This window comes from Apodemus sylvaticus, chromosome 14 (assembly GCF_947179515.1).
Source record: "Apodemus sylvaticus chromosome 14, mApoSyl1.1, whole genome shotgun sequence".
NCBI classification, from domain to species: Eukaryota; Metazoa; Chordata; class Mammalia; order Rodentia; family Muridae; genus Apodemus; species Apodemus sylvaticus.
In genome coordinates, this window is record NC_067485.1 from 67,122,816 (window position 1) to 67,148,384 (window position 25,569).

The 25,569-nt window shown below is 39.8% G+C and overlaps 1 protein-coding gene across 1 annotated transcript in view; it reads right to left on the reverse strand.

Annotated features, from left to right (window-relative positions):
- The window catches only part of Mrc1 (mannose receptor C-type 1), a 97,813-nt gene that overhangs the window by 58,063 nt on the left and 14,181 nt on the right, over positions 1-25,569 (reverse strand). Inside the window, exons 4-9 of the mRNA XM_052156861.1 lie at positions 23,131-23,295; positions 15,357-15,470; positions 11,115-11,261; positions 6,309-6,494; positions 2,750-2,907; positions 1,751-1,861 (exon numbers count right to left, since the gene is read on the reverse strand). Of these exons, the coding sequence (XP_052012821.1) occupies positions 1,751-1,861; positions 2,750-2,907; positions 6,309-6,494; positions 11,115-11,261; positions 15,357-15,470; positions 23,131-23,295 (881 nt within the window). The remainder of the gene's footprint in view (positions 1-1,750; positions 1,862-2,749; positions 2,908-6,308; positions 6,495-11,114; positions 11,262-15,356; positions 15,471-23,130; positions 23,296-25,569) is intronic.

Consider the following 25,569-nt stretch of genomic DNA (forward strand, 5'->3'; position numbering starts at 1 on the left):
TTAAGTCCTTTTATTTTAATAAAAAGAGACAGAAATGGAGTGGCTCCAGAAGGGAGGAGAGGTGGGAAGGAACTGGGAGAAGGAGAGAAAGGGGAAACTGTAATTGGTATATATTGTATAAGAATCTATTTTCAATTAAAGGGAAAGTAGCAAAATAAAAGAAGCAAACAAATGACTAACGATAAGACAATGTGGGAAACCTCCTCATTAAGGATAACATAGGTTCCTGAACAGCCTCAACCTGTTCACACACACACACACACACACACACACACACACAAAATGTGTGGTAGAAAGCACCCACACCCACCCACACACACAAAATGTGTGGTAGAAAGCACACACACATACACACACACACACACAATGGGTGGTACACAGCACTTGAGGAATGACACCCAAAGTTGATCTCTGGCCTCCACACATACATGTGCACGCATGCACAAATACCAGCGCACACATGCATATCCACACAAACATGTACACAAAACAAAAGAAAAGAAATTTTTATAACTTCCCTGGCTAAGTTTCTGGAATGCAAAATTAGGAGGAATTTTAACCATTGTTGAGACTCTTCATGTATCTCTCAGATGCTGTGATTTTTCTATTATCTGTTGCTTTTCTTTACAGCGTTATTTGCCCCAAGAATTTCTGAGTCATAGATTCCTATCTTCCAGTGTTTGTTATCAGATGATGCGACCACAGCACACCACTGGAAATGCTGCCAAAAGACCACTAGTTTTCACTTTGCCCTTAATTCAGGAGAAGTGAGAAAGTACAAAAGAGGAAGATGACATCAGACAGGAAAAAGGTAAGCATAAGCCTACAGAATTATGTCTGGAGTTTCTTCATGCTTTTAGAAGTTTTTTACAATATAATTTATTTTAGCCTCTTAGAACTGTGTGTTTCTGTGTCTGTGCATTTCTGTATCTGCCTCTGTCTCTGTGTGTCTATCTCTGTGTCTGTCTGTCTGTCTCTGTGTGTATGCGTGTGTGTCTGTCTCTCTGTCTCTGTCTATATTTATCTACATGTCACCTATCTATCTATCTATCATCGATCTATCTATCTATCTATCTATCTATCTATCTATCTATCTAACTATCTATCTATCTATCTACCTACTTACCTACCTACTTACCTACTTACCTCTATCAACCTACCTATCATTTATCCTTTTAGTGTGTCTCTCTCTGCTGGTAAGGCACATACACTGAGTTTGTGTTATTTTATTTAACAGTGTTACTCAGCACAAGTTGAAGACTAGGTGCTGTGCCTCGTACTGTAGTGATGTCCTAAAAAGTCTCCCCTACTGGAAGAAAGTTCATTCCAAACACTGTAAGCAGGAAAGTGGCCAATAATGGCTTGCTATCAGCATGTCAGCATTTAAAATTATTCATGGTTTCCACAGGGATCTCAGACTCCCTGATTCCAGCACAGTAACTTCTCTTGGAGTCTGTCTTCACCTCATCTCCCAGCCCGGCCTCTTTTAAGTGTTTCATTTTATTTTCTGTTTCCTTCTCAGTTCTCATGACATTCTGAACAGAGCCCAGGAGTGTGTGTACCTCCCTATTAACCAGAGACTGTGCTCCATGAAAACTTCAAGAAGGGAGGCGTTATCAGACACAGTTAGACACTGAATGTTTACACAGTTCAAACACTGGCCTTTGATAATAAGTAAGCACTGTCTCAGACAAAGCAAAGCACACTGTACCAAATGGCTATCTTAATTGATTAAGAGGTCTATACTCACTTTCCGGCAGCCTTTTTCTGCTCCCTCTGGTACTACAGCATGGGTTTGTGATGCCATCTTACAGATGTAGCCCAGTGGTTGCTCACAGGCTCTATCTGCCCAGTATCCATCCTACAGAACAAAGAGAAAAGAAAGTGATTATCTGTTTTAGGACCTTGGTGTATTTGTTTCTTTCCAGTGCTGAATTCAGGGCCTTATGCATCTACAAACAAATGGTAAATTCATATCTTACATGTTAGTAGTATATTTGGCTCTAACTGTACAGATGTAAAGAGATTGTAGGACTAAGTTGGTTATCTTGAATATTCAAAACCAGTATGTGTAGTGGGTTGGCCCCCTGCTGTTTGTACTCTGATGTTAATTCTGCTTCCTCAAAAGGGGTTGCCCCAAGGAGCAGACCAACATATACTCAGGTGATGTCATGTGAATCTTCTCCCCATGTTAATGGGTCAATAAAATGCTAGAACCAGTGATTGGGCAGTGGAGGAGAAAGGTGGGACTGGAGGTTCAAAAGTTGGGGGCAGGTAGAAAGAGAGGAGGAAGGTGAGAGGAGAAGAGAGGATGGAGGAGGAGCAGAAGAAGCCACAACCGTGAGGCCTGAAGCAACAGTAGAAGGTACAAAGCTCTGAATTGTTGAACCAAGTCATATCTATGCATACATACATATATTTGCATGCATACATATATAAATATATTCATAAATACATTCAAAATGCTGCTATATACACAGATACAGTATTTGCATATATATATATATATATATATATATACATATAATTTCAGAATTCAGCAGACAGTAGTATTAGTTATTACTCAATGCTATCTTTTAGCCAAGTCTTTATATTATTTATCTATCTTATGGTCTTCTTGACTTTGCTAGACCATAGTGAGATACTTGAATCTGAATTGTCAAGCAACTTAAATCTCTATCAACAACAGAAACAATGTCAGCAGATAATAATCAAGGCAGAGAAAGACAGTCACGGCAGAGTGCCTCACCTTGCCTTTCATCACCACGCAGTCTTCCTGCCTGTTGTTCTCGTGGCTTGGCTCTCCGGGAAGCCATTTAGTAAATGTCACTGGGGTCCCATCGCTCCACTCAAAGTACATCTGAATCTTGATGTCATTTAAACCAATCCACAGCTCATCGTTTGGTTCTGCACAGGAAGAGAATCACCTAAGTAGTTTACGCACTGTTTACCAAAAGTAATACACAAATACAAAGGGAGTACACTTTCCAAAGGCAGCAGAGTGTCAGAAAAGGGTGCTGGGCTGAACCACTCAGCTCTGCTCCCTTGATCTTAGAGAACGATCATAAAAGAGGATCTCCATGCAGTGAGCACATACCGACTACATATTATGATATCAATTTTAGGATACTCAATGTTTTCTTTCAATTGTATATTCGGTTGTGCTTCTAGTTACATTTTATGGGAGCTGTAAAAATGAACTGAGCAACCTTAGTCTTGTGAGTCTATGTTATTGTTACAAATAACTTATATTTCTGGAATTATCGTATCATATATAAATATGGTAGTCAATTATAGTCAAATGTATAATGGAACAAATGTATAGTGACTGAAGATCTCAGGTTTTATGGCTATGAAATAAACATTTCCAAATTTAAAGAGTAAACACTATGCAATTCAGTATCTGTTTAATTTGCTTAATCGGGAATGGCATTGTAGCCTTTCTTGATTCCCATCTTTGAACAGTCCAAGCCAGTGACTTCAAACAATTATAAAGATGGCATTTGGTAGAAAATGCTAAGTGGCTGGTTTTCTTCCTCCTGAAAGCTGTCAATCAACTTCATTTTTTGGAGAAGTCCTCATGTGGCCTTTTGCCAGCTCTCGCAGATGTTTCCAGCATCCTGAAGCATGGGGGGTAGAGCCAGGATGGGCCCCTCTTCCTTTCGCTTGAGTTGGCAGATCAGGAGCTTTTGAGTAACAAATATAGGCTTCAAAGAGATCTTACATTCCCTCAAGAACTTCAGGATAAAGACCAGTGTAAAATTACACAGGTATATATGAGTTTCCAGTGTATATTTGCTTTAATTTATTTTTTTATTAGTTTACAAAGAATTAGACTTTATTATGTCATTCCCATGTATACTTTTCTTATGAAACGGTTTTCCTGTTAGATTGCTTGCAATTCAACTAATATTCTACACACACACACACACACACACAGTGTATGTGTGTGTGTGTGTGTGTGTGTGTGTGTATGTTTCAAGTTGTTAAATTAATTTTCATAAACCAGTCAAAGTGTATGAACTGGAATTCGTTCCTTCCATACTTAGACTCCATATTGTCTGCTTTGTTCTTTATTTCTATGACTTAGGTGAGCTTCTATCTCGCCTAACTAAATTTATTTTGAAAAGTTTTCAATTAGAAGCAATAATCTTAATTTTATATTTTACTTTTATTGAGATTATTTTGTTCTGTTAAATTAGGAAATACTGTACTAAAATAGTATAAATGTCTTTAGCAACTTTTTTTTTTAAGATTTCTTTTCTTTTATGTGAGTTTTTTTTTCCTTCATGTATGTCTCTGAACCAGGTGTGTGCAGTACCCACTAGGATCAGAAATGGGCATCAGATCTTCTAGAACTGGTATTACAAATGGTGGTGAGCCGCCATCTGGGTACTGTGAACCAAACCCAGGTTCTCTTAAGAGCTGAGTCATCTCTCCAGGCCCCGTAACTCCTTCTTTTTCCCAATGAAAAGCTCTCTAGCTCATTCATTTGTTCTCAGGCTGAACTGAAAGGAAACCTTGGTCATCCACCTTCCACAAATAATTGCAGTAATAAAAACCCACGGACCTGCTGTGACTATGTCATGTCCCAGAGAGTAGAATGGACAGCCCTCTGGCGTCTTAACTAACCTGCTTCCAACACTGGTCCATGCCAAGCTTCCCAACAGGTTATGATAAGCTTGAGTGACTATTACTTAGATACCCCCATTGTGATTACAATTCCATCAATTAATCTGAGTGTCGCAGGAAAGGTGAGGACAGAAAAATTAAGTTGTTCACATGCTACAAGGTCTCTTTTCCTGTGTGTGTGTGTGTGTGTGTGTGTGTGTGTGTGTGAGAGAGAGAGAGAGAGAGAGAGAGAGAGAGAGAGAGAGAATGGACATGTATGGCCAGGGGACAAGCTCAAATGTCCTTCCCAATCTCCAACAACTGATTTGCCAAGTCCAGCAGGTTGACCAGTCAACAACCATCAGGAATTGATTGGCATGTCTCCATCTCCCCACTGCCAGAGTTACAAGAGAGCCACCAAACCCAGGGCTTACTTATTTTTAGGAAGCAAACAAGCATTTAAATAATAATAATAATAATAACAACAACAAAATAAGCAAACAAACAGAATAAAAAGAGCCAAAGAAAACACACAAGAAGCACCCCATTGTGCTCATTCTGGGGGTCCTCTGCAACTTATGGGGCTGTATCTCGCACCCTACAGGGCCTCAAGACCACACTCAGTCACATCCTCAGAGGCAAATGGTTTCTGCTGGACCCTCATGCTAGGAACAATAGTGTTTGCAAGCTTTTCACCTCTTTCTCCGATCCTCCTGTCTTCCCCCCTCCCCATGCTTTTTAAAATTCCTTTTCTTCCCCTGCACCCTGGTAAATGTTCAGGCAGTATGTGTCAGGAAGTGAGGTCCTCCACCACCACCATCCGTTTCCTCTTCTTTTGCTGGGTGGAAACTGGGAAGAGCTGCAGCTGCTCAGTAGCCTCCTCAGTGAGAGATACAAATGGATGTCATTTAATCAGCAAGTCCTCCGAGGGCCTATCCTTCCTTCCATCTCGGCGGCCTGCTTCTCTTCAGAACAAACACTCCAGGGTCACTCAGCTCATCTAGAATCTCATTTCTGGGATTTTACATTCTCTATGTATTCTGATAAGCATATGCCTAAAATTGAGATCACACTTCTCTCAGAGTTTAGGACACTGCTTTTGCAGTCATCCACTTCTGACTCTGTGACACCCCAGGAAAGAAAAGAAAATACCAAGGATGAGGAGGTTTATTTACACTTGTTGTGAGCTATAATATTGGCCTTACTGGAAAACAAAACAAAACAGAAAACCAAAATGCACACACACACACAACACACACAGAGATACACAGACACACAAACAGACACAAACAGACACAGAGACACAAAAACACAGACACAGAGACATACAAACATACACAGAGAAGTACACAAAGTCAGTCAGACAGACAGACAGACAGACACACACACACACACACACTTCCAAATTTTGCAGTGGCCAACTTAAACACAGACATCCCCAAATACAGATATGTGGGAAAATAATACTGAAAACTACCCCCCCCCAAATTTTAAATTTCTTAATGATACAATTACAATTATTTAATTATTTAAATCACTATACAATCTTTGTTAGCAGAAGTACCATCTACTTAAATCTATATCGTCAATTGACTATCAATTTCAACTTATTAAGCTGAACATTTATGGTCATATTTTTGAGATAAAGGTGGACAGGAGGCAGCCGAAATGAGCTTAGAGTTGGGGATGTTTCTCACCATATCCCAGCTGGGAGAAGATGAAGTCAAACTCCTCGATGCTGTGGATGCTTGCCAGGTCGCCGCCCTCCTTCCGACAGGCTTGCAAAGCATATTTCTGGATCTTCTTCTCTTCCCTGTGGATCCTGTAGCAGTGGCCTGCGTAGGGCCACCACTGATTAGGGCAGCCCGTAGGAACATCACTCTCTAGAAAGGAAAACGAAGTTTAGAAACGCCTTTGAAAGAAATCTGTTTAAATTTACAATATTTTCAACTACCTTGCATGTGAAATATTGTATTATAGACAGAATTGTAGACATAAAAAATAAAATTCTTTATTTTATGGCATATGCATTTATGAAAGATATATGAGAATGAACTATTTTGCTTATTTTGTTTTAAAAGGGGCAACTTAGAAAAAAGTAACTTTTACTTTAAAAGGAAGACTGACAACATAGATTACTTTGCTACCCCAGAAGCCATTGAAGAGAGACCTTAAAACCTGTGATAAAGGTGCTGAGATTCAGAGCTGATGGGGGCTAGTCCCCTAGTGGGGACTGGGGAGGGAGAGGGCTCAATTTTCTTTAAGGGGCTGGCCACTGAGGGTTTAACCATGGTCCATTGAGTGTATGGGCAACACAAATTGAACTTGTATTTTTTTCTTTTGGGGAGAAGGCAGAAAAGTGGGAGGGTTGACCTGTGGGGAATGGGAAATGGTGTGATCAGGGTACATTGTATAAAATTTCCAACTATTCAATAAAAAAAACATTATGCTGGAAAAAGACATATCAAAATAAAATGACTTCAAGGGCTGATGAAATTGGCTCAATGTTAGTGTGGGTATAAGGCCCTAGATTCAAACCCCAGGGCCTCAAAAATAAACAAACAAACAAACAAATAGGATGTCAACAAATGAGAAATCTAGTTTTGAAATGTGTGCCTTCAATGAGATGACCAACGGATCGCCTAATTTTATCTACCCTTATCACTGTCAAACCTGAACTAAGTATCTGTGCTCTCTGTTTAACTACGGGAAGCCTGAAGAATGATATCTAATCTATTCTCAAAAGGCTGTAATGCACCCTGTTCTCATGGACACTCAGGAAATGTTGTCCATGGACAAAGAGCAATACTTCTAATGCAGGTAGACAGAGTGTCAGGAATGGAGTGGGACGGGTGTAGCTATGAGGCTCACCAAGGGACCTGGTGTTAGATCATAACTGACCCAACACCATTCGTTTACTCCCAAGAGGCATGTGGCCTTGAAAGCAATTTAGGTTCAGAAACTTTTTGAGCAAAACCTGGATTTGCCACAAGGGAGTTGTGAGCAAGTCACAGCATATGAATCAAAGTAGCCATTTGATAGTTTGCATATCCATGGCCCAGGGAGTGGCACTATTAGGCAGTGTGACCTTGTTGGAGTAGGGCTGTCACTGTGGGCATGATCTTAAGACCCTCATCCTAGCTGCCTGGAAGCCAGTCTTCCACTAGCATCCTTCAGATGAAGATGCAGAACTCTCAGCTCCTCCTGAACCATGCCTGCCTGGACTCTGCCATGTTCCTGCTTTGATGACAATGGACTGAACTTCTGAACCTGTAAGACAGCCTCAATTAAATGTTGTCCTTTATAAGAGTTGCCTTGGTCATGGTGTCTGTTCACAGCAGTAAAACCCTAACTAAGGAAAGCCACATACATTTTTTTTAAAAAGCAGAGCTCATATTAAGACTACATTCCCCATCCTCACTGTGTTCTAGATGAGGAAAAAGCAGACCCACAAGTCACACAAAATCATTATTTAAATCAGTATTAAACACCCTCCTTGTTGCTATGAGAAGTTGTGGTCAAATGTTACTTTGGTTAGATATTGCAAAACCTTTAATAGTCGTGAGCTAGGGGAAGCCACAGAGAAAGTCTCTGAAGGGAGAGATACTTTCTTCTTCCCAGAATGCCCTTGAATCTGGCATGGGCCTGGCACACAGTAAGTGCATTGACTGAAGGGTGCAAGGCTGGATTCTTGCTAAGAGGAGCCACCAATCCGGAATGCTACAACTTTTTAACAGGTGCAGTGTCTCCAGGAGGGGGAGCTGGAACTTACTCTGCAGACCAGACCAGCCTTGAACTCAAGAGACCCACATGCCTCTGCCTCCTAAGTGCTGGGATTAAAGGGGTGTGCCATCACACCTGGAAAATGCTACAAATTTAAATCTCTACTTCTAGGGGGTTTGTCTATACAAGCAGAATAATCTTGTCAGTATAACAATGCCAAGGCCAGGGCTGAGCATAGCTGAGTAGGTGAATCAGGGGCAAGTGTGGATTTAACAATACAAGTCTGATGACAGGAATGAGATTTTAAAGAAGAAGAGTTACTAACATTCATATTTCACAAACAAGGAACTTAAAACTGGTGGATTAAGCAATAAGGCCAAATCATAGAATTGTGCCTTTCATTCCAGAGAAACTTAAAAATAACTTTTCTCTACTTCCCCAAAGTGCCAACTGCAGGTCTCTGAAGGAGAACTATATGAATTCTTCCAGGAAAGATTTATCCATCCCTTCGGCAATAGCAATAGAAGAGACAATTTGTGACCACAGTTGAGGTCTCCACAGATTCATTCATTCACTGTAGAAATCTGTAGAGCTGAGACCATGAACCAAGAGCCTCCACCCATAATCATAAGAGTTCAGAAACCTTGTCCATCGAAGATTACAAACCAGGGACCCAATTTATATCCATCATGGATAATGTACCAGAGTCCCCATACATATCTATCAATGATCACTAAGCAGGAGGCAGCTACATCTATCAGAGGTCGTGAACCATGGCCTTCCACCATGTCTATCCAATAGTTTACCTGCTAAAACTGTAAAAACACCTACTCTCAGATGTAGAAATCCTACTTCTAGCAATACCATGACTGCAGAATTGCTTCACAATTGATTAGATGCAAACTAACAGTCAAGGCTGGGGGACAGTTCTGTTGGGAAAATGCTAGAGTTTAAGATTCAAAACACATATTAAAATTAAAAGCATGTGCTTATAGTCCCAGCACTGGGAAGTGGAAATGGGAAGATTCCTAGAGCTTATTACCCAGCCTCAACAACTTGGTAGGTTCTGGGCCAATTAGAGACCTAGTTTCACAAAAAGGGGGTGGACAGAATGACTGGGACATACACCCTCACTTAAAACACATACATATAAGCAAACAAATGAAGCAAATAAAATCTATTAATACAGGACGGGTCTTTCTATATAATACCCCCATTTTCAGCTCCCCAAGCCCCCCAAAATGTATGGAAATCAATTTACATACCCAGCGCAATAATGAACAATACTGTTAACTAATAAAACCTTAGGATGAGGACTACTTAGAAAGTATACTGCAGTCAGGTGGTGGTGAAGCAAGGGGCAGGTGAATCTCTGTAAGTTCAAGGCCAGCCTGGTCTATAAATAAGTCTAGGACAGCCAGGGCTATTATACAGAGAAACCATGTCTGGGGGATGGGGGGCACGTATGCAGCCATTTGTACAAAACAGAGGGAAAAAACACTGTAAATGCATTTGCCTACACACCATAGAAGAAGCAGTGAGGGACATAAACACTCTGGAACTGAGATGTTCCAAGAAACAGCCCTGGGTAGCAGAAATAAAGAGGCAGGGGGAAAATATTATCATTGTTGATAATTTGGTGCCTTCTGAATTTTTAACCAGGTCAATCATATTTACAAATAAATGAAACTGATTCCAGGAGTCAGAAGAAAAGGTAAAAGAAAAGGGACGGGGGCCTGTCTTAGTTATTTTTGATATTGTAAGATACCATGAGCAAGGCTACTTATAAGAGAAAGCATTTATTTGAGGCTTGTGGCTTCAGGGAATTAGAGCCCATGACATATGTGGGGATCATGTCAACAGAAAGGCAGGCATAGTGCTGGAGCAGGAGTTGAGAGCTCATGTCTTCAGACACAACCATTAGGCAAAGATAGATCCTGGGAATGACCCCAGCCTATTGAAATCCCAAACCCCGTCCCCAGTGACACCTTCTACAACAAGGTCACATCTCCCAAACCTTCCCAAACAGTTCTACCAACTGCAAGGGAGCAGAGGACTGAGCATTCAATCCTTTGAGCCTATAGAGCATTTCTCATTGAAACCATCACATGAGTCATCAAGTTACCCAAGCAGAAACAAAGTAAATAAATAAACATAGGTAAAGCATGATCATGCTTCCAGAATATCTGTTGTAATGAGATGAAAGTTATCTTTCAGTATGGTAAAAGGACAATCTATTACTGCCTTAGCTGATCAATTCTTCTACAGAAATAATATAAAACCACTCATCTGCTATTCTACTGGAACTTGTACAATATACAATGCTCAGTTACTGTGTTTGTCTTTTGAATCATTTATTCCATGTGTGAAGATTTCAATGCAAAATGCCACATTGAACCCAACTTTATCTGTGTGCACAGACTAAAGTCCAGATATTTATCTCCTGGTCTTAATTCCAATTTTGTTGAGTATACAGGAACTATATATATATCTTATGATTTCTCTTTCCTTTTGTGAAAAATAATACCTACTTTACAAGACTGGAAATATAAAATTCTTACTATATCAAAAGTATTGCTCAACGTTCAAAACAGTTCTTTATGTTCAGGAAGCATTAGCAGACAGTAGGACCACAGAAATGGACTTTGAAGACATAGCATTTTATTAATCTATAAGTAATAATCTCTCTAGAATAATTCCATGCAATTTTGATTTAGTTACAGTTTTATTTATCTTTAATTTCTAGTATTTTATACATTTGATCATAGAGATCCTCTTACCTGAGGGAATGATAAACGGGTTCAAAGTATTGTTGCCCTTCTTACAAATGTAACCAAGCTTCTGAACACATTCCAGATTTTCCCACATGGCATTTTTTCCAGGGTTTAGTGACACACAGCTCTTTCCAGGCTCTGATGATGGACTTCCTTTAAGCAAATTACAAGGTTAAATTGGGGCTACTGCATTCTCCTAGGTGGATGGCTTCCATCCGCCAACGACCACATCTTAAGTTGTCATCCTTGGGATTGAATGGATCCCCATCCTGTCTTTTGCTACACATTCACAAATGATTATTTACTGAGTGCAGAGCAAAAGGCATGGTGGGTATCTATTTGGTTTCTTGTTGCTGGCTTATTCCAAGGCTTAAAATATTGAGTTCACAATAAAGTGGTGTGAAATAACCACCTAGAACAATGGATAACATTAGGCCTTAAACTTTAAACAACTGTGATGATATATGATATCATATATTTATATATGGTATCATATATAGAATGATTGAATAAAAATAATGTATTCTGCTCCAAGCTGGTCATATTAATGTCAATAACAATCACAAAAACTATTTAAAGCTAACTGAAAAAATAGTCCAGATAGGCCAGATGACCTCTGTTAACAGTCCACAGTCAGAAAGAGAAGATCAAAATAAAAGACAATGAGAGGGACAAACACAATGAAACACATCTGGAAACTGATGTGCCACACTCCCAGAACTAAGATTCTTAGTGCATTTAGTTGAATTTATTGAAGAAATGCTTTTGGAGCTATCTCCTCATCCCTTTCTTACAGGAAGCTGGTTAAAATACTGGGCTGGGTTGAAACCAACGGATACATGCCCGTATCACTATAGTCTATCACTACATCCTCTGATGTATCGTTTGTCTCCTGCAATTGATACATGCATCTATACTATGTCCTCTGATATATCATTTGTCTACTTCAATGGATGCATACATCCATCTACGTCCTCTGATGTGTCATTTGTCTCCTATAATGGAAACATGGATCCATCCCTATATCCTCTGATGTGTCATTTATTTACTGCTATGGATAGATGTGTCCATCACTAGATCCTCAGATGAGTCATTTATCTACTACAAGGATTCATGTGTCCATCCCTACACTCTCTGATCTATCATTTCAACCCCAGTGTTTCAGACAGTGACTTCATTTCATACCTAAGTCTGACAAATTAGCTATACACATTCACTGGATAACTCTGGTTTTTTTTGACCTTTGACAGGTGTTTATTATGCACCAGAATTTCACTCTCCCCATAAAAAGGAAATCATATCACCTGCCCTTGGAAGTCTTTAACAGAAACATTTTCCAGGTTGTATAACTACTATACAAAATAAAAACCCTCAAAATACATATAAAAATATTTTGAAAAATCTGTTGATAATATGACCAAGATTCTGCAGCAGTGTGGAAAAAAAACTTTCAAGAAACAATAGCACATTTAGTGCATACTGGTCTTAAATACTGTGCTCTTCGGTAAATCATATTATATATTCATCTATCAATACAATGCCTCGGCCAACCTTGAGACAGCAGTTAAAGGTCTTTACTAATCTGGTGACTATTATATAGTTGAATTTATATTTCTTCATTATTCACATATTGAACTCCATTATGTAATTTAGCACATGAATTACTTAGTAAATGTTTAATGAAACAGTCAACTGAGTAATGTGTACAAAAATAGTTTAAATATTCTAATTTTAATTCAAGAAACTCTCACATTATTTAAGACAGTGAGTTAGTGTTGAATCTTTTTTCTAGGAATACAAAAAGCAGTTTTCCTTTCCTGTTATGACTTTTCCAAAGTTAACACCCAAATTTTTTCAGTGAGGCCTAAGACTACAAGGGGTTTGATATTAAACTCTTTGTACACAACTGAACTATACAGATAGAGAAAATGGACTATCTTATGACATGCAGTACTTTTGACTACTAAAGATAGGCGTGAACTGAAGTCCCCTACCATATAATTAGCATTGTCTGAAGCTTCTGAGTCCTGCTGTGACTGTCTAACTTCCCTTGAGTCCAAGAGCAGCAGACAAATGACATCATCACTTATGAAGGAAGGGCATCTATAGTCACATGCACTGACAGTTACTTGCCATATTTCACAAGAAAATAAAGCAGATTATTACTTCAAAACTCAAGTCATGGGTCTGGGGATAGTTCAGCAGTAGATTAACTAGTCATGATTTCCAGTATAAGACAATTCACGTAACAGCCCTGTGTCCATCAGGCAGTGGGCAAGCATGTTGAGTAGAATTTCATGGTGAAATATAATCAGTACAAACATATATTATTTTTTGCATCACTTATCATTGGGCCCAAAACTTTGTGCATGACAAATGAGTGTTCTACCCCTGAGATTTCTGAAGCCTAATTAACTTAAATAAACACATAGCCCTATATGTTGATTCTCTAATAGTCTCTCCCATGCTTAAACACTTCTAAACATACTATTTTATCTATTTTTCTTCTTAAAAAGTAAAAGTCAAGGTATGAAACAGAAATCTTGACATCTTTAAGCCAAATGCTTTTTTAAAAGGCATTCAATGGCTCCAAAAAAGAAAGGAAAAGGAAGGAAGGAAAGACGGAAAAGAATTGTGGAACAAGGCATGGCCTGCATGTTTATGGTTGGTCCCAATACTCAGAAGACAGAAGCATAAGCATCAAGTGCTTGAAACAATCTGGCCGATAAAGGAAACTAGGTTGAGAGTAGGGTTACAGAGAAGAGGAAGGGAAAGGGCTGGAGGGAAGGGGGAAATCTCAGCTTCTCAAACACAATCTCAACAGCGTCTGCAAAGGCAAAGCTGATAAAGCATGACTAACACACACTTCTCCTTTCCTGCCTCATGGCAGGAATCACTAATCATTAACTGTACTCTTCTGCAATAAGCCAGGCTTGGTAGAGGGCTGTAGTTAGAGCGGCTAGAATCACACTTAACACTACTCCAGTGTTAACAGCGCATCCTACTACTCAACAGATGAAAACATGTCAGAACTGATCTCTATGTTCCACTGAAGAATTGCTTCATATGTACAACTTATGTACAGTCATCAGTCTCCGTTTGTGTTCTGTCATCCTGTATGGTGGAACAACATGGAGGTGACAACAAAGAAAGAATAAAACAACAACACACACACACACACACACACACACACACACACACACACCATGGAAGTGTAACAAAGTGGAAGTGATCCCTTTTCTGACTTCCACATAATCAGAAGCTGCTGAAGAGTATCCCCTGACTCTGTCTTTTATGATCAAGCTTTATAATGTCAATAAAACTGTTAATGAACATTTATGCTAGTATAAAATTTTACAATCTGTGGTTGAGACAGTATTTTAATTCAACCCTATTATATTACAAACAACACAAAACAGTATTACCATAGGCTTTAAGATCATGGTAATATTAAAAATATCGCATGACTTAAGATAATGAGAAATTCACTGCCAACCCGGAATATTCAGTTCTCTTAAATTCATAATGAGTATTTATAGATATTACTAGATCTAGATATGAACATATGTGCAAAGCCAGACCTCATCTCACAGGACTGAAATCCCAGCTACTCAGAAGGTTAAGGCATATATCAGAAATAAATAAATAAATAAATAAATACAAATATACATATATATATACACATACATACATATGTATGTATGTATCTTATACATAAGCACATTTTAACTGAATTTTTAAAAATTGGGTAGGACAAGACAATCCTAAAATTATTGTATGACAATAGTCATACAAAAATAGAAAGCACCTAAACTTTATAATAGTTTTTTAAAGGACAATGGCAAAGTTAATACAACATAAAATACATATTAGTACTAATTCTATTATCTTTAGTCATGCTTAAGAATAGCTACAAAATATGCTTTTGAATGTAAATCCCTGACAAATCCAGGCTACTTGGAGAGTATAGACATCAAACAAAAGTGAGTATTGACTGTCATGATTATCCTGGGAGACAAGTCCTTACCCCAGGAAGATGGCCCTGTGTAAACTTGTACTTTAGAGTAATCAACCCAGGTGGCAGATTTCAAAGCATGATGGGAAAAATCTGATTTCCCAGCTTGATCTCCTACAGTGAGCTATGTTTCATTAAGTCTTTTTGAAATCTATATGTAACATGAGGAAGACCTTTAAGATACCTCAGTGAATTACACTCAGCCAATATTGCTCAGGCAGGCTTAACCTTACCTGGTAGCCAGTTCAGATACCGGAATGGGCTTCCTCCAGCCCACTGCCAACCAGTGCTCACACTCAGACTGTTGAGTCCAATCCAGAGTCCCGAGCTCAAGGAACTGGTTAATCCTATAGGGCAAGAACAACACAAACACAAAACAGGCATTGAGAAATGACAGTGAAATCAAATCCAGAATTAAATGTGTTGATCCAAATGGTCTGAGAAGGTGCTGGAGAGATAGCTGTGTGTTAAGAGCACATACTGCTCTTTCAGAGGACCCTAGCGCTCCTGTGGGGTGGCTCACAATCATCTCCAACTCCTGCTCCAGGGGATCCAATGCCTTCTGGCCTCCAAACGAAATTGCACATGCATACATACATGCACACATGCACACACACATACATCTACACAGAGAAGCAATAAAAAATAAAATCTGTTTCTTAAATGTGAGGGAAGTAGTAATTAATATCCCTAAAACTTTATAATCTACAACAAATAGAATCATAACCTCCAATGGCAGGCAGAGAGCGCTATGAAAAGCTAGGGCTCTGGGTCAGGGTTCCAGGCAAAGGCCATCACCTTAGCCATTGTCTCACCCTTCTTATGTGCACATGATGGTGTTAACTCACGAAATAATGACTTTTTTTTTCTCTTAAGAGTAAAAATAAGATTTACTTTATATAAAAGCAAAGCTTCTCTATGGCAGAAAATTTTTAGTCACTACTTTGACTGACATTGTCAGAACTCATTACTTTTAATTTTATATTTCAGAACTCATTTTGAAAGCTTTACGATATGTTTTAAGTAAATTTCGCTACTTTATAAATGGTGATTTAGCTGAAATGTTTGATATTCATGCAAACACAAGCAATATTTTATTTAGGCAGATAATAAATAATGGATGGAGCTGGAGAATATCATACTAAGTGAGGTAACCCAGACTCAAAAGATGAATCTTGGTATGCACTCACTAATAAGTGGATATTAACCTAGAAAACTGGATTACCCAAAACATAATCCACACATCAAATGAGGTACGAGAAGAACGGAGGAGTGGCCCCTTATTCTGGAAAGACTCAGTGAAGCAGTATAGAGCAAAATCAGAACAGGGGAGTGGGAAAGGTTGGGTGGGAAAACAGGGGGAGGGAAGGGGACTGATGGGACTTTCGGTGAGTGGGGGTCCAGAAAAGGGGAAATCAATTGAAATGTAAATAAATATATCAATAAATTAAAAAAAATAAAAATAAAAATAAAAAGAAGCTCTGAATTCTCAAGACACAATTAGCATATCAAATGATTCAAGACACAAATTAGCATATCAAAAGAAGAAGGAAGGAGAGGTCCCTGGTTCTGAAAAGACTTGATCCAGCATTGTAGGGGAGTACCAGGACAGAGAAATGGGAAGGTGTGATTCGGAAATGGGTGGAGGGAAGAGGGCTTATGAGACCTGTGGGGTGCGGGGAACCAGGAAACAGAAAAGCATTCGGAATGTAAACAAAGAATATAGAAAATTTTTTAGAAATTAAATAAATAAATAAAACATGACGGAGCTGAACTTAGACCCAGGGTCCATATGACAATAGTACTCAGATCCCAAAGTTAGGATTCAATAGACAATCACTCTGAAGTATATCGAAGCAGCCACTCAAATTGCTGCTAGGTTTTCCATTAGCTTTTGCATGCATGCATACATTAGTGTCTTATATGGAAATATCTGGAAATGGGACACCGTGGCAAAGTCAAGGTCAGATTTTACATCTATTCCTGCCAATTCCACATACAGTGTGCTTTCTTGGGGACTCCGGCCCTGCACCTTGCCCTTAGCTTGTTCTTGTCTAACAAAGGCACTGCAAAAGAAAAGATTGACCTGAGGGCATTGGGAAGTATGATACTCAGTTCAATAGAGATTTATTCAGTTTTATTATTAACTGTCCCCAGTTCTGGAGGCACGTGCTGAAAAATCAACCCACTACGACATTTTAAAAATTGATTGATTTTATTTCTGACAGATTCAGATTCATGCCATGCCCAGAACTCACTAGGTAGACAAAGAGGGTCTCAAAGTCACAGAGATCTGCCTGCGTCTGTCAAGCACTGGGATGAAAGATGTGTGCCACCAAGCCCAACTTATACTATGACATTTTAACATGGACTAATAATACAAGAAAAATAGAAAGAAATTAAACACTGATATGTACATTTCAATGATAATTATTTCAAATTCACTTATTTTTAATATGCACAGGTATTCTACCTGCATTATATCTATGGACACATGTGCTTAGTGTCTAGGAAGACCAAAAGAAAGTCATTGGGTCCCCTAGAATTAGAGATTTGGTTGTAAACTACTATATGGTTGCTGAGAATTGAACCTACGTACTCTGGAAACATGGCCAGTACTCCTTTACTGCTGAGACATTGCTCCAGTCCTCATGCGTGCTTTATCAGGCTTTCTAGAAGAAAGGGGCTAAAGAGCTAGCACAGCTCTCTCAAGTATCTTGGTGTGACTCTAACCAAACAAGTATATTTGGGGAAGCATCTAGTCCCGTTCCTTCATGGAACAGCTAGGACGATCAAAGGTGGACAGGTTAAACACCTTGCTGAAAGTTACATTGTAGTTGCACGGGTCAGAATCAGAGCCCAAGGATCAGCTGAGTATTCCCAACTTAAACTTCCAGGGGCTAGAGAGATGACATGGTGATTGATAGCATTGATTGCTCTTGCATAGGACCAAGATTCAGCTCTCAGCATCTACCTGGTGGTTCACAACCACCCGTCACTCCAGTTCCAAGGGAGCTGATAGCCTCTTGTGACCTACCTCCATAAGCATTGGTCAAATATGTGGTACATATACATACATGCAGGCAAAACACTCATACTCATGAAGTAATATTAGTAAATCTGAAAACTAAAAGTGTCATCAAGAGGGGAGAGCTTCTCTTAGTCTTAAATCTGTGTTATAAATATCAAATATTCTTTATTAAAATAGATGATGGATTGATGTCATGTCATTTAATAGTTTTCTGTGCCACTGAAACCTCCCTTTAATTAATTTTTAATATATTATTGAAATTATTTTGAATAATGTATCATCGCTTTAGAATGAAGAAATCACCTAAAAATTTTTGACTTACTCTTAATACCATAGAAACTATGTCTCTAGATGGTGCTAAGAAATATTAGGGGAGCAATACTGTATAGTTACTATCCTGTATATTAAGATAATTACTGTTAAATGTTAGATTCACTCACAAATTCTAACATAAATAAGGTTATACCTTTTGAATAATAATCAATCCTATATTTCCAGGGGATATAGTAAAGAAAATGCTCCTTTAAAATAAAATTTCCAGTTGAACATGTAGATGCATGTTGACACATATTGACATATGTTGACACATGTTGACACATGTCTACAACCTTAGCATTCAGGACACTGAGTTAAGAAAAATGCAGAGGGAGAGGCTGAGCCAGGCATGGAGGCACACGCCTTTAATCCCAGCACTCAGGAGGCAGAGGCAGACAGAGAGCTCTGCGAGTTTCAGGCCAGCATGGTCTACAAATCAAATTCCAGGACAATCAGCACTACACAGAAAAACTCTGTCTCAAAAGCAACAGCAGCAACAATAACAACAACAACACACTCCCTTAGGATGAGACCCCATTTCCAAATTGGAAATTTAGTAGCATTTTAAAATGTTAAGTCAGCTATTATAAAAAGTGCTCTGGCAAGAGGAGATTCTGATGAATAAATTAAGGTTCTCCCTGGTGCTTTGGACATGCCAGATTCCTGCTATTTTATGAGTGAGGCAAGTTAAAATGGAAGACAGAGATGGACTCCAATTCAGCCCTTTTTGTGAACTTAAAACATGAGCAACCTACCTCGACTTTCGCCCACTGATCTGGCATGCCCTCTGTAAAGTGAAGTAATATGTATTTGCAAGGTAAATATCGGCTGAAGAAGTAAATTCCAGTCTCTGGCTCATGGCCCCTATCCAATAGAGGCCAACAAATCTGTTTATGGCAATCTCCCTATGAAGTCCGCCCAGGTCTCAAGCTTAAGATTGTCCCACCTTGACCTTTAAGCATGGGAGTGACAGGTGGTGCCAACCACCACACCCATACTAACAATAGTCTCTCACTTCGGAGTCATCACTATGGTGCATGCATATTTTAAAAATCCTGTATACTTCCCAAACTCCTGTAATAAAACACACTTTATTTCCATTATAGGTTGTTTTCCATTTTGGAATGCCTATTTCTCACAACAAAACATATCACAAACATCCATCTGCCACACCACTATTTCCCTGATTCCTCCTCAGTAAAGACTGAGCTAAGGATAGCGAACACTGTGAATATCTTTCTTCTTGAGAAAGGAATGTCTTTCCTCTGTTTGAGATTTTTGCATTTCCTGTCAGATAACCTTTCCTTGTGGCATGCGATTTCAGACTTACAGAAAGTCAGGAAGTGCCCTGGCTCTCCCTGGAAAAGTCAACCCATATCCAGATTCTTCTGGAAATCTGCTGACTAAATTCTGGAAGTTGAGTAAGATTCAGAGAAGCATAGGGAATGAACTCAGCCCCATCCTCCAGACACTCCTGCTGCCCTGATGGACATGCTAACTCACTGCTGATCTGACTGTGGAATCCGGACTCTAGAGGACAGGGTGGAGTTGGGTAGAGCTGCTTTCCACACCTGCAAACCACCTAGCATATAGTCAAATGCAGATTCCCAGGCTAGATACTCATCAAGACTGCTGCTGCTGCTGCTGAATAACCGACATCATTTTTAAGAACTATAACCCTGGGGCCAGAGGCTTTGCAGGAGAAAGCATTTGCCACCAAGCTTAACAACCTGAGTTTGATCCCTGAAACCCCACATGGTAGAAGGAGAGAACCAACAGGAGCCAACTGTCCTTTGATGTATACACACACACACACACACACACACACACAAATACACACACACACACACACACACACACGTGCATGCCACTACACTGTTTTCTTGCAATCAACTAACTGTTCCACTGTCCAAACTTTAGGGTGAATTTCTAAATAATTGCCTTTTTTTTTCATCATTTGTCATTCAGCAAATATGGAGACAATCTTCGTTGAAGGGTCAGTGAGATTCTCCCTAGGGTGGGGGCACACCTGTCATACGGAGCCTCCTCTCCAGCAACTTACCTCACAATCTCACTCTCCACACTCTACTCATTTGGCTTTGCCCAATGCGCTTCCTTCCTATGACTGTGCCTGGTCCCTTGTTGGGTTTTTTTTTTTTTTTATAACTTGTGGGACTTTAAGTCCCGTGTTCATAGACCAGGGGCAGCCTGGGTGTACTAATAAAATGCCCATTGCAAAGTTATCCAGATAGACAGCCTGCTTGGTGAATAAAGGAATAAATGTTTTCATTTATTTAAAGTGTTTATAAAGAGACTATGGGGGAACTTGTGCAACCCAGTATATAAATGGGTAATAAGGAGAACTGATGGGATAATTTTACCAATGTGATTGCTACAAGAACTGAGTTTGATCACCAGGGCCCCCTATAAAGCCTTATGCAGGGGAACATTCATACAGTCCTAGTGCCAGAGATACAGGGACAGAAGGAACCCTGGGTCTCAGTGGACAGTCAGTCGGACAGCCTAATCAGGGACCACCCAGTCACAGACATTGTCAAAAAACAAAAGTGGATGGCTACTGAAGTATGTCACCCAAAGTATGTCACCTGAGTCCAGGACTGGACCCCCAGACAAGAGTTACTGACCAACAAAAACTAGATGCCATAGGTTTTGTTTTGCTTTTGTTGTGGTAGTGATTTGCTTGTTTGTTTGTTTTTGTTTTTGAGTGAGAACATGAGGTTGGATGGGTAGGGAGGCCGGAGAGAATCTAGATCTGGAAGGCATGGGGGAAGCAGAATGAGTATGATCAAACTATGTTGCACGAAATTGTCAAAGAACAAATAAAAACATTTTTTCTTTTAAATAATAAAGTGCCTGGCTGCTGAGGCCTATCGCCCCAGGGTGACCTCTGCTGCCTACATGCACAGAAACACATATGGATGCAAACATGTACAGACATACAAAATGTAAATAAATATGTCATAAAAGTGCTAATAAGAAGATGAGAGAAATGGAGAGGAGTCCATATGTGTGTGGGGTTTGAGGGAATTCTAGATTTAAAATGGGGCGTGGCGGAGAGCAACATGAGACAACCATGCCACCCACGAGGAACCAAAGACTTTGTTAAGAGGCAAAATGCTTCAGTGGTGAGCTGTGCGTGGAGAGATGGCATCCTGGAAGTGGGTAAAGGTGATTAGAAGTAGGGGCCAGTGAGTATGTTGTAAACAAAGCAGTCACAGGCCCAAGATCTGTTATGTAATAGCAACACCAGAGGAACTGGAGGAAGCAGGCTCTGACAATGGTGAAGAAGAGATGTGTTTTCTGATGTGTGGCCCTACTATCTGCTTCCCCAAGTGTGTGTGTATGTGTGTGTTTTTTTATTGGCTTTCTGTTTAGTTTTATATTTGAGGCATATAGCCTGAAGCTCAGACTGATCTGCAAGTGGCTATGAGTTGGGGGATGACCTTGAACTTCTGGCCCTCCTGCCTTGATTTCCTAGAAGTGCACCACCACAGTGGTTGGAAAGAAAAGGACCCCCTTCCCTTAGGTCTATTTATTGGAACACTTGGTCTCCAGTTAGTGGCCTGGTTTGGGAAGACTGTGGAACCTTTAGCCAGTTTCACATTGCCAAACGAAGTATGCCAGTCAGGGCGGGCATTACAATTTTATAGACCAGCCTCACTTCCTGTTCTCTCTCTCTCTCTCTCTCTGCTTCTTCTGCATAGCTCAAATGTGCTCTCTGTGCTTCCCGCCTGCTAGGTCAGCCTCATGCACCTGCAGTCCTACCTCCCAGGTCATAATTCTGCGCCTCAGGAACTGTAAGCCAAAATGCATCCTTTCTTCCCCAAGTTGCTTTCGGACAGGGTATTTTATCACCATGGCATAAAATGATTGATATAATTTCCATGCCCATTTTATGCTTCTGTGGCTGATGTTTTATTTTTTTTAAAGACAGAACAATTAACTTGTGTGGGTAGAGAAGTGCGAGAGGATGCTGGAAATGAAACCCAGTCCTCTTGGATGCTAGACAAGCTTTCTAACAGCTGAGCTACCCCTCCAACCCCTGGGACTGAGTAATAGAGATTAAATGTATATTGGTTTCTCAAGCAAATACTAGTTTACAAGTTGATAATTGATGTGTTGAAAAGCCAAACAATACATTGTAGAGATAAAACCTGAAAAGATACAGATCTGGGAGTTGGAGAGGTACAAGGCAAAGGGGACTTAGGTTTGCACAGGAATTATTGACTTGTCTCTGCTCCAGATCACACATTTCATTTTATCATCTTGACCTCTCAGATGCTAACGAGAAACATTTGGGTTTGGTGGGACACGGGTGGTTCTGCTGGATCCCAAAACCCACACCATTCCATGACAATGGCTGCCTTTGTTCTTTTCCCAGTTCTGTCTTCAGAACTGTCCTGAACATGGACTCTAAAGACAGACACAACAGATAGAACAAAGCCCGCTCAAGAAATGACAGATGTTTGCCCAACCCTGGTGCTGTGTCCTGAACACAGATTTCTTATATGAACTGTACCATCTGCTTGGGGACAAGCCTTTTCATGACATTCATAATGCCTCTTAGTATCGTAAGTCCTGTGCTGTGGAAATCAAGGAACCCGACTGTCCTTAGGATTGTGAGCTCTGTCATGCATTACCTGTGAGGTACATTTGCTCGTGAATCTCTGTGACACTCAGGAGGTCGGCGTCCTGCTGCTTGCAGCTTGCCCTTGCCTGATGCCAGGTTAACGCAGACTTGGAGTTTATCTGGTATAGAATGCCAGTCAGTGGATCTTTGTTCCACAATCTTTCGCTGCCCTCAACTAAGAAAGAAGACCATGAATTAGCTGTGTTATGCATGGAAGACGCTTCCAGTGAACAGCACATTTTAAAAACCCGCCCAGTTCCCATGATCACATCTTCTGCCCTTGTCCCTTATTTTAAAGCCTTTCTTCACTCCTGAGATGAAGAGTAGATTTCTCATGAGCCAACCTCATCTAAAACGTTTCATATGCCTAAGGCAAGAAAGAGACACCTTCTCCCTGGTTCACTGCTGAGACATTTGGACCAGATGATGGGGCAGACACAAGGGAGAGAACTCAGGATGCCACCCCAGTGTTCTGGGGCAGAGAGTGAACTAGATAAGGGAGAGAAAATAAAGGAGTGGTTTCTCATGGCAAGGGGCTCTGTGGTCTTGTGTGCTCTTTTAAGAAAGAAGGGCATAAATTGGCCGTGGTGGCGCACGCCTGTAATCCCAGCACTCTGGGAGGCAGAGGCAGGCGGATTTCTGAGTTTGAGGCCAGTCTGGTCTACAGAGTGAGTTCCAGAACAGTAAGGGCTCTACAGAGAAACCATGTCTCCAAAAAACCAAACTCAAAAAACCAAAAGAAAGAAAGAAAGAAAGAAAGAAAGAAAGAAAGAAAGAAAGAAAGAAAGAAAGAAAGAAAGAAAGAAAGAAAGAAAGAAAGAAAGAAAGAAAGAAAGAAAGAAAGAAAGAGGAAAGAGAGAAGGGTATAAGAGGGAAGTTCACAGGTTTCTTCAAGCAGGCTGACAGTAAAGTGATCTTCTTCCGGGCTCCATTTTCTCATCAGGAGAATGTTTGTAGCCTAGGTATCAGCAATAGAATGTGTTAATTATTAGGCCTTCTTTTCTTGGTTAAAAAAAAAATGGCCATTTTAGCTTATATTGACCCTGTGTTGTTATATGACTGAAAACTTGGCAGACTCTACAAAGGGCCAACATTATAGGTACATGGCTATTATTTATTGCCTTTTACATATACAATGTTTGGAAACTAATAAGTAAAATGTTTTTCTATGTCCCTTTCTTCTATTTTTTTAATAAAACAAAATTCTGCTTATGACCCTGGGAAAGAAGGTACTACCTTCTCATTTTATTTACCAGAGAAAGAAAAAGGTTTATATAATTTTAACAACTGTATAATTGTATTATATAACAAAGCATTCAGTTTGCTAAGCAGTTTGCAGCATCTAGTGGATAGCATCATAATTCTTAACTCTAGCTGGAATTGTGTTTCTTGTCCTGTGAGGGAGTGACAATCAATGTTTTTGGATACACATTTATACCGCATCCTGAGACTGGCAACACGATGCATCAAAGAGGAGGGAAGGCAATGGCACAGAAGTGTTCAAAGTTTGTTGGTGGTGGTGACAATAATGGAAACAGAATCCTGTCCTCTGCAGAAGGTAAGTGGACACTAGACTACTGAGCTCCCCTGCCTAGCACTAAAACAGCTGTAATATCACAGTATGCTTACAAAAAAATAAATTTCCATTACTAATGTAAAACTTAGAATGGTCTGATGTCTGACAAATTTAATGCTTGTGTAAAGGAGACTTTGCAGTGAGTCTTAGATTTTATGTGAAAGCAAACATTCTAAAGACTATTTTATAATGGTGGGGTTTACTTAGAATAAGATAGAAGATGCAACTGTTAACTAAAGGAGGGTATTTTCTTGTTTGGGGATAGTCAAAAGGATGTAACGATCCCCAAAATAAGATGAAGTAACTCTCCTCTTCATTTAAAGAGCCTCCCTTAGATTTCAGATCAAAGGGTTGAAACCTGTCTCCTAACGGACATACAAGCAGCCGAGTGTGCAGCTCCCCGGAGCTCAGCTTCCCGCAGTAAGCCAGGAAAGCTGAAGAGAACAGCCAACGCCGCAAGCTGTGGACAATTGGGAGGATGGGGCCTCTTCCTTTTCCTGTTCTCATCATACATGGAAATGAGTGTCTAAATAGAAGACATTATAATAGGCAACCCAAAGGACAATGGTGGAAGGCGTTTGGTGCCACTAGCCCAAAAGCTGATACCTCTTTGCCCTCTATCAATCCTGTTGGGCTGAAGGCTAACATACAAGAATAAAACAAGATAAAATAAAAATTCTTCTTTGAATGGGCCACAAAGAAAAATTAAAAATTTATGCAGATGGAAATAAAATAACTCTTCAATAGGTATTTGTCTTTGATGTATGTTTTCTATCAGGAAAAAAAATATATCATTTGGCTGCACAGAATACACAGAACTGACAAGACGGAACAAGAACATTATTGTGCTGGATATACTGGAGACTGTCTTTC